This window comes from Pagrus major, chromosome 5 (assembly GCF_040436345.1).
Source record: "Pagrus major chromosome 5, Pma_NU_1.0".
Taxonomy (NCBI): Eukaryota; Metazoa; Chordata; class Actinopteri; order Spariformes; family Sparidae; genus Pagrus; species Pagrus major.
In genome coordinates, this window is record NC_133219.1 from 9,222,097 (window position 1) to 9,232,787 (window position 10,691).

General features: G+C 41.9%; 1 protein-coding gene across 1 annotated transcript; it reads right to left on the reverse strand.

Annotated features, from left to right (window-relative positions):
- Positions 1 to 1,233: 1,233 nt before the first annotated feature.
- prlhr2a (prolactin releasing hormone receptor 2a) lies at positions 1,234 to 5,511 on the reverse strand. The gene is made up of 2 exons (XM_073467148.1): positions 5,051 to 5,511; positions 1,234 to 1,870 (listed from the first exon to the last, which is right to left on the reverse strand). The coding sequence occupies exons 1-2, from the start codon at positions 5,509 to 5,511 to the stop codon at positions 1,234 to 1,236; spliced, it is 1,098 nt and encodes a 365-aa protein (XP_073323249.1).
- Between the last annotated feature and the right edge of the window lie 5,180 nt (positions 5,512 to 10,691).

Here is a 10,691-nt window from a genome sequence, read left to right on the forward strand (position 1 = left end):
AAATCTCTTTTTGTACATGATCCCTGACATAGATAAGCATAATGAAGAAAAACTTAACCAAAGTTAAACAAACATTTAGAACATACAGTATACCGTATCTCTTCTACTCCTCGTACTGTGTGCAACCCAATCACCAGAAAAAATGTTGAAAAAATGTTCTCTGCAAACCACAGATATGTGCAACTTTACATTTCTTTAGGTTCAATTTTGAATTTTATTTTGTGACGAGACTGTGCTTATGGTCTGGTTAGGTTTAGGCACAAAAGCCACCTGCTTAGGGTTAGAAAAAGATCATGGTTTTGGCTTAAAATACCTGTTCTGGTTGCCGCAAACATAGCTGGAGATGTCCCGAGGTCTCCTTCAAAATATCCAAATATCCAGTTTCACACTTACAAATGTAGAAATGCAGTCTCGATGTACAGTCACTGGCTCCACCACCATCCCCTCTACCTTCCAAAATAAAAGTGTTGTATGTTGAGTGTTTTTTAGAAATGTCAATATGGTACAAAGCCTATGACACATACAAATATGAACGAATCAGTGGTTTGCAGAAATGTTGACTGCAAACAGTTTATTCTGGCGACTGGGCTGAGTTTGTGTGTGTAATCTGAGCCATTAACCCTCCATCAACAACAGACACCATGCAGCCTACGGGTCTGCTTCAGAGAACAGGGAGTGTGCAGTGAGCATCTTTCACACTGTCTCCTCACCTTACTTCCTGTACCTCACTTCCTTTCATCTCTTTTCCTGATCACTCATTGGCTCTTCACTGTTGGTCACACCTTGTTCACTTGATGAAGTTCACCTGAGCACTCCCTGTTTTAAGATTGCACACCAACTAATTCACTCTTTTCACCTTCTCATTAGGTGGCAGTATCGGTAAGAGGAGTTTCCTGTTTCTTTTAGCTTTATCTATTTAGAGACATGAGACTTGAACATGAACACTTTATTTGATTCTTTGATACGCAAGTCCATGCATGTGTTGTTTCTGTGCTCCAATTCATATTTGATGAAATCTTTCCTGGCTCTCCCTGCATTCTGATCGATGCCCAAGACGATGGTTAATTACACATTTAGGCGGGAGCCTGGAGCCACCTTTGATAACAGCTTGATTACCTTAAAGACATGGGAATCGTACCATCTACACTTATCTAATTCTGCTAACCTGATTGTCAGCAAAGTGAGATGAGTATAATCATGAACTAACCAACAGTAGCCTGTAACCCAGGAGCTTCACAAAACCACGCTGGCTGTGGCGCAGTTGTTGGCCGAGATGCCGATGCGACGGCGACATGTGAACATTTTGCGGAGCTCAGCACGGAAGCGGTCATGCAGCCAGGCGTAGAGGAAAGGGTTACAGCAGGATGAGCTCATTGCACACAGGTGACAGAGCAGCTGAATGAGCAGGAAGTAGCGCTTATCAATCAGGTCGATGTCAATGTCGCGCAGCACGTTGAACACGCTGATGGGCATCCAGCAGAAGCCAAAGGCCGCCACCACCAGGCTCACCAGCCGGAAGGTCTTTCGTTTGCGCATGCGCTGCGCCTCCGCCTGGCTCTGGGTGCGGTGGCCGGGTACGACACAGTTCCTCAGTTTGACAGAGATGCACAGGTAGGAGATGCAGAGCGCAGACAGAGGCAGGACGTAAGTGATGAAGAGGGTGCTGTACGCGTACGCCAGCCGCTCCCTCTCCTGGCCCATCCAGAACTCCTCGCAGATGGTGAAGCCTTCATTTTTAAACTCCACGTGGTAGGTGTGAGCCACCGCTGGAGCTACCAGACCGCAAGACAGCAGCCAGATCCCCGACAGAATGTAGGTGCACCCCAAGACTGAGATGCGCTTTTTCAGTGGATGAACTGTGGCATAGTATCTATGAAGAAGAAGAGAAGAGGAAAGCCTTGGTTAATGTTACCAGACTTGTATCAGATTTGATCCATCCATCTAAACTGTTCAAAAAAAGTTATGGAAACATGCCAAACTTGAGTTAATTGCACGAGTAAAGAGGAGCAGAACTGCTTGCCAACAGCAATCAACATGCAGGTGACAGTACAGCTGTTAAGCACCACAGGTAATACAGCCTCTAAATGACCTCAGATTGATGCCAACACCATATTGGCAGTTTCCAACAAAAAAACCCAAAAAGAATTATGTGTCTAACTTCACAAAAAATCAGTTCAGCTTTGCCACTGTTGCCAAGGTTTTTACAGACAAAGCAGGATTTGAGCTTCTGGCACACAGCTTGGTGTTAAGAGCATAAAACATTGGAGTGGAGAGCAGTGGGGGGTATTAGTTTGATAAACGGCCAACACCATATTGACAGTTTCCAACACAATAGAAAAAATCCTCACTCACAAGAACAGTCAAGTTGTCATTTACACGCAGTGTTAGTCTGCAGTGTAGTTTGAGGTCAAAGTAATGGCTGTTTTTAAACTACGTATTTTATCAGCTTGTTTTACATGTAAATTAAATGTATAACAAAAGAACAAAGGTGGTTTCTGTGGCTCAGGAAGCAGAGCGGATCATCCACTAATTGTTAAGTCAGTGGTTTGGTCTGATCAAAGTGTCCTTGGTGTGTGAGTGTTTGAGTGAATGGCTCGTAAACAAAGTGTGGGAGGGAGCTATGTCACCTCTAATGAGCAAAATTGGTATGTTGCATAGCACACTTTGCCATCAGTGTATGTTTGTGTTAATTGGTGAATGTGGCAAGTGTTGTAAAGCACTGAATCATAGGATAGGACTAGAAAAGCGCTATATAAATGCAGCCATGTTTGGGGCCTTAAAGCATCTGCATTGTAATGATGCAAGCAGCCATTTTGAAATACTGTGCCTTTTTCACAGTAGCAAATGTAAATGCATCCCTCCAACAGAGCCCAAAAATTCTCAAGTGGCATCATGAATATAGCAGGATATCACATATCTGTGGCCTCCCCACATCAGCAAAATTGAACATCATTGAAGCTTTAAGAAGCTCTTTCATTTTTTCCCTTTACTATGTTATAATGGTTATTGTGCATGTAAAAAAATCTTGAAAATTAAAAAGGTCAAAGTCCACACCGACAGAAGCTCCTCTCTCCCACAGAAGACACTGCTGCTGAAACGCCTCGTCAGTAGTCCCGCCTTTAATTCTGTGACTTTGTGACATCACACTACATCACCGTGTCACACATTTGCATAGTTTATGCCTAGTTTGGCACATAAGAATTAATTTAGCTCAGCTACTCCATTGATGTTAGCAGTGCTGGGTCAGGCATGTGTTAACGGACTAATCAGAGGAGACTGGGTATTCGGAGGGGGGCCTTAAAGCTGGAGTGCGTAAGTTATTTTAGGCGTCATTTGGTCAAAAATCAATAATAACCTTTCAGCATATTGTAATTCATAGTGTTATGACAGAACACTGGACTTGTGTCTCCTCTTGGCTCTGTATTCAGGCTTTAAAAAATCAGTGCCGTGACGTCAGTGTTCAGCCAATCACAGTTCATTTTACAGAGCAAGCTGTTTTGGGCGTTCCTATTGGTTGCTCGACCAAAGTCGATGCACGTTCACGTTCCATCGTTGGTGAAGGTGCAATGGCAGACGTCCCGGCAGGAAAAGCCGCTATCCGGGCATTACCAACAAAAGCGTACACGGCTAAGCAAGCCAAAAAAAGGAAGACCGATGTAGAGAAACGAGAGTCTAAGAGGGAGAGTGACAATAGACGGAATAAATCGCGTGTAAACATTGGACAAGCATATCCGAGGTGGAGAGAGCTTAGCGATAGCATCGGGCTGAAGCTGCACACTGAGCTTGCTGTTCTTCTCCTGGACAGGTGAGCCTCCAATGCAAGTTTTACGTAGCTAATAATCTAAATGTGTGGTAGTAATTGGCTGTGTAGTTGAAATGACCGTGAATCTAATGAAGCAGGCGGTTTGTGGTCACAATTGACGAGTAATGTTGTGAGTTGATTAGCTTTATGCTAACCGTAGCCAAAGGCTCACGACAGCTACAAGCAAGTCAAAGCCAAAGTCAACGTCAAATGTATTGTCAATACCGTTATATATACACGACAAAGTGGTTGTCTCCGATAGTCCGTGCATGTGGGGGTAATTGTTTACTTTAGCGTTATATGTTGTTTTATTATTCTTAGCATTCACACCTCTTTCCCGTGATATATAAGTGTTGCTGTTGTCATTAGAGTATGCTGTATAAGTCAGTATGACAAATATCGTGGCTTTATTAGTGCCAGACATGTAGGCTATGTCATGCTGAGACGTTAGCAAGAAATAATTGTTGTCGGTCTCTATCGCTCTTCTAAACAGTGCAAAAGTAATATTTGTTTGTTCATACGGTCAATTTGTTCACGAGAGAAAGGTAAAGTACTTTCTTACCTGTAATTCGGCCATGGCAAGTGTATGACAGAAAAGTTCCGACGTGAATGCGTGAGTGCCACAGTCGCGTGCGTCCACGAGACCGGTGTGGAGCTACGGAGTCGAAACGGGGAGCGGAGGGGGGAGCGCAGTTGTTTCCATCCCAGTCTCATGCGTTTTTCACATATTCTACAAACTCCAGCTTTAAAGAGACAGGAGCTAAAACAAAGCGTCTCAGGCAGAGGGGGAGTACAGTGCTGTAGACAGTATGAGAAAACTGATGATTTTTTTGAGAATTAAATCATGTAAACCTATTCTAGTAGTAACCCAAAATAAAATCTATTATTATATAATATTATATTTTCAATAAGGATGTGGCTCAAACCATTGTAAATGTGCCTGTATTGTGCTTGCATTTGTACACTAGAGTCCTAGAAACTCAGAGAATGTAAGCTTTGTCAGGGCTAGCTTCAAGAAAAAGTCACATTTCATTAGATGTTATACACAGTATAATTTCTTTATAATATGCAGTTTATAACAGGGTGACTAAGTTGGTCTGAATAAATGCCTCAGACTTAAAACTTTCCACTATACATTACACTGTGAGATATGTGAATGAAATGCAGGATGACTGTAAATGAGGTTCTACAGAATTCCCCAGGTTTATTTATATTCTGTCCACTTTCTTCTGGCTCTCTATGACTTACCTGTCCACGCCAATAGCAGTGAGAGTGAAGACCGACACATACACCGTCACAGGCTGGATGAGGTACACCAGGTAGCACATGAAGCGGCCAAAGACCCAGCCGCGTGGGTTGAAGGCGTAGGCCAGTGTGAAGGGGACACACGTGGCACACATCAGCATGTCGGAGAAGGCCAGGTTTCCGATGAAGAAGTTGGTGACGTTGTGCATCTTGCGGGTGCGGCAGATGACATAGAGGAGCAGGTAGTTGCCAAAGATGCCCACCAGAGCCACCAGAGTGTAGCAGGGGATAATGAGCAGCTTGAAGGACTGCAGCAACTCCACACCAACAAACTGCGGGCTGCGGTTGGAGGAGCCGTTCTGCAGCGCCACCTCGAAGACCTGACCCGTGTCGTTACCATTCACCTCATGCATCACACATGGAGGGGTGAGCTCAGCTGCGCAGCCACTGCCTGTGCTCTCCATCCCAAAAGGCTGATGTCAACCTGGAGGGGTGACGTCATGATTCATTTATTCAACAACATGATCATTCAACACTGTAAAATATCAAAGAATATGCTGAATGACTCTATCTTTGCACCTATGTCACCCAATCATTTGTTGGTTGGTTGGTTTGTCAGCACGATTTTGCAAAAACTACCAAACAGATTTCCAGGAAACTTAGATGGAGGATGGGTCTCGTCCCTGAATAGACCCCATTAACTTTTGGTGCGGATCCGGATAAAGTGACATTCATTTTTTAGGGAATAATGCACGGATATTGATCTTGGTGGCTGGTATCTATGCAGCTTAGTCACCAGGACATATTGTTAGCAGTTAACATTTCTGCAAACCACAGATATGTCCAAGGTTGACATTTGTACTAAACGTGGCATATCACGTTCACATTATATGCTTATTTGCCACCCACAGGAGATGGTGGTGGCATTATTACAAGGCTGACAAATCTGGGAAGACTTTTATGTAGCGTGAAAACCATTTTTCTTCTTTTAAAGAGGTCATATTATGCAAATTTTCAGGTTTATACTTTTATTTTGGGGTCCTAGTAGAATAGGCTTACATACTTTAGTTTTAATCACATTTTCTTATATGGTGCATTGCTGCAGAGCCCCTTTACACACGGTGTCTTGAACGCTCCGTTTTGGCTTCTTTAATGAGATTTGCACCTGTGCATTACGTAACGGGCAGGATGTAGCCAATCAGAGGCAGAGTTGGGAGGGCCATGCCGAGCAAGGTAGTGTGATCTGAAATAACACTGCTACAGCTAGTAACCATGGCTGCGGTACAGCCGTATATATTTTATAATATATATATATATATATATATATATATATATATATATATATATATATATATATATAATATATATATATATTATATATATTATATATATATATATATATATATATATATATATATATATATATATATATTATATATATATATATACATATATATAACGACTGTTACATAGTGACACACATAAGTTATGGGAGTAAAGGCTCGACTCCAAACCAACTCCCTTTGGCCCTTTTCCATGCACAAAAATGCTATAACACAATAAAGTAAAGGCTAAAAAGCATAACATGACCTCTGTAAGGAGACCCGAGGGAAGTCAGACCATCGCCATCCGTGATCGTGGCGACTAAAACAGGCATTTTAAGCTGAACCACGATTTTACGTTAACCACAAAACGTATTTAGCTAACATTTATTCTGGGTATTGGGTTGATCTTTAGTCAGTACAAATATACAGTTTGTGTCAATCAAGTGCCTTCAATGTAAGTTTTCCCTTTTATTATAATCCCATGTCAACGTAGATACAGTTTGATGAGCAAGTTTCTCCATCCAATTAACATATTTGTACTTGTGATGACATATATTCTCAGTGCTGTGGGAAAATCACTACTGACAGTCACTTTCCTTCATTGGAATAAATCGTTTCCATTAACGAACTTAATTAAAAAATACAACAAAGAGATGTTTCTGTTTTCAGTTTGCAGTCTTAAACGAGTCGGTAATTGTGCTCCAGTTCAGACTTAACTCTTGTTGGTCACTGTGAGTCACGGGCCTTTCAGTTATTCCATCAGCTTTTCAGCAGTAAATATCAGAGGAAAATGCGGCTGCATGACTCAGACATGCTCTGGACTATTATCACTCTCCATGTGCACAGGAGCTGTTGGTTCCCCCTCACGTCAATTCACTCCAACTATGTTTGGCCCAATTGTGAAAAATGTAAGGGAACTATTATGATGTTACAGCTGCGTGACAGCAGAGGACGATAGTGACAGAAAAGGGCGGCACTGGGAGGATGAATTCACACAGTGGTGACGTATTTAATTTGCTGCATTGTGAATTTACTATTTCAGATTTCCTGCTGGTTAATGTAAACGCCTGTTGTGGAGCTCTTGCAGGAAATCTGACTTGACTAAAAATATTGATTTCTATGAAAAGTGTGGATCAGATAAAATCTCCTAATAAATGCTTATTATAGTTACTGTCAGAAAATAGGCTATTAGAGGAAACGTTTCTGCCTCAGATTCACACAAATTGACCCAAACATTCATGATTTTCACAAAGTCACCAGCATAGAAGAGGTATTAGAATAAAGTCATGGCTCAAAGAGAAATGGAATAAAAACCATGATAAAGAATTGAATTGTCACAGTGTATAAACATGTTTACTTGTTACTTATCTGTAATCAGATTGAAGTCTAAAGTTAGAGGGTGTTTATGTTGGACAGACTGTAAAACCAGTGTGTGTTGGGATATTGGGCTGTAAAAGTAAAGTTGACTATGTTTTTCAATTTCAGTCAATTTAATTATTTATTTATTTTCAATGGTAGCTAATTCTTATGTTGTTTTTCAACTATTGTCACATTTGATCTCATGATTATGACTGCTTTTCTCATAAGTTTTCATTTTTATCTTATATTTATGACTTTCTGTCTCATTCTTTTGACTTTTTTATCTATTCATTTGAATTTTTACTTTAAAAAATGACTTTTTATCTCATTATCGTGACTTCTTAAGCTCAGAATTTTCATTTTTATCTTATATTTATGACTTTTTATCTCATTATTATGACTCACCACGGGGATATTGTTTTCATCAAGCTTAGTTTGCATCTTTTTTTTCTTTAACTGGTGGAAATGTGCTTCCACAGATGAGGCAGGGGCTGCTACAAGGTGAAGGCTCTCTCTCTCTCTCTCTCTCTCTCTCTCACTCTCACTCACTCACTCACTCACTCTCACACACACACACACACAGAATGCACCCGTTATGCTATTGATTGATTGATCTACGTCCCTGACGTTGGTTGTTTTAGAGAGCCCAACAAAACTAAGATTATGTCTGAACTGTAATCTCTCTCAGACACAACAGCTTGTCACAACCCTGCAGGATGATCGGCAGCAGGTCTCTGTTTCTCATATTCTCGTCAACAAGTGAATAGAATATTTTGTATTAATACGCATGAAAATATCCTTTACAACTCATCTGCTCATCCAACTGGTTTGAACTCTACTGTGTGCTTCTGCCAACGTGCTGAAATCGTCGGAGCAATAATCTGATATGACACATTTTAACGCTTCACTGAAACAACCAGAAGTGTGAAGCATTGACAAAATATGTCCTCTTCATCTGTCTCAAAGAAGAGCTGCGTCAAACAGAGACGCTGCCTGCTTGAAACTGCGATGCAATTCGAGGGATACAGAAAAGTACCTGTGGAACACGCCGAGCACACACCATGAGCAAATTAAAATAAATTACAAATCAATAAAAGTAATCTAGACGAAAGCCCGAGAGGTAACTTTTAAAAAGAGAATATTTGAAGAGGAAATCTGTTTTTTAACTGCACTGATACAGATTTGATGCATTAGTTGTTCATGATTTCCATCTCTTTTCTTCTCAACTCTAAATTTCGGATCACAAACCAATTCCACGCACAATAGGATTAAAAGTATCAGATCGACCCACCGTGTGTAGAAGCCTCAGTGTGGAGCTGCGGCAGAGATCCAGCCGGAGCGTCGGTGCGCCGCTGTACAGATGCGCGCCTCTTACACAAATGACCGCATACAGCCTGCGGGTCTGTGAGCAGCACTTACAGCCCCGCACCAGCCCTCTGACCCTGCGGTATCTCGGGTGTCATCGTGGATTTGCGGCGCATTTACGCGTGTGGCACGAGTGTTGCCAGGCGATCAACAGGTCTGACGGGGATGGCTCGCTTTTTATATATTGCTGTAAACTTGACTGACAGCTCTGATGACTGAGAGAGCTTCTGACGCGTGCGTGTCTGCTGAGGATCCTTTGAATCTGCGTGGCTTCAACAAAAAAGTCATGTCCAATAATCCCGCAGTCACACCAACACAGCTACTTTTAGTCACTGGATAAAGAGATGTTACAGTTGGTCTGTCTTTTCGTTTCTGCATGTTGTCCTCTACGGGCTCTCTATAATATCCCTCACTATAAAGAAATGTAGTGGACATGTAAAAATGTCAGTTATTTGGAGTACTAGTGTGATATCAGCTCTAAATCCAGGTGCCAGAGTAAAGTTTGGCAGGTTATGTGTCTGCAATTATGTTGAAATGACAAAACTGTGCTCGTGCTCTGGTTAGGTTTTGGCACAAAAACTCTTTGGGTTCAGGGTTGGGGCTTAAAATACTTGTTTTGCTCACTACAAACACAGCTGGAGATGTCCCAAGGTCTCCTTAAAAATATGCGTGGTGTCACGCTTACAAATGCTGAAACTCAGCTTCAAGCCTTGGTCACTGGCTTGCCACCGTCTCCATCACCTGTCCATATGAAATTCTGGTAATAAACATAAAATGTTTATGGCACATTGTTTAGAGATGTCAGTTTGTCAGCTGTGAACGAATCAGCAACTGGACTGGCTGCGCAGGATCTTGTCTCTTCATGACAGCTGTAGGGAGGGGACATTTTATATCACTCACTGGTTTAAATTATATTAAGGCTTAAAGTCACGCAGTAGGGCCGTGGCTGCTGAGTGAGAGGCAGCCAAGAGCTGTCTGCTCGGCCTCAACTCAGCTAATTTTAGTCACTCCACTTGATCTGTTGGCTGTATTTGTAGTGTTGATGCCTTTTGGAGGATTTTAATTCAGATATTGGACACATGATATGTCTTTCTGTGCAGTTAATTGGACTAAAAGACCAATGTGGAGGGAAAGACGCTGGTGTTTTGGATTAATGAGCGACTCTTTTAGGGAGCGTTAAGCAGCAGACAGCTGCTGGAGCCACCAAGGATGTTACATTAAATCCGGACACAGTGTTAGAGGCAGAGCCCCATTCATTCCCATGAAAGCTGCTCAGTGATGCTTTGAAGCCAAATAAGCTCGACCCCCAGGGTATGAAAATACCCTGATCTTCCATGTTGTGGGGCCCACAGAGCGTGTGCACTAGGGACTTCTGCCACCCGAGCTGGCTAACTCAAATAGAGATAAAATGATTTAATCTTGTGGCTCTAATGAGACTTTCCAAATTTAATTGGACCAAATGGCTCAAACTATGACAGTGGTGGTTGTGCGGCTCAAAAAAAATATATCCACCGTTTTACGCTTCTTTCACAATGTAAGCTCATGGGAAAAAGTCTTATGGTTTGGCCACCACAAAATTGGCTTCATAACCTGGC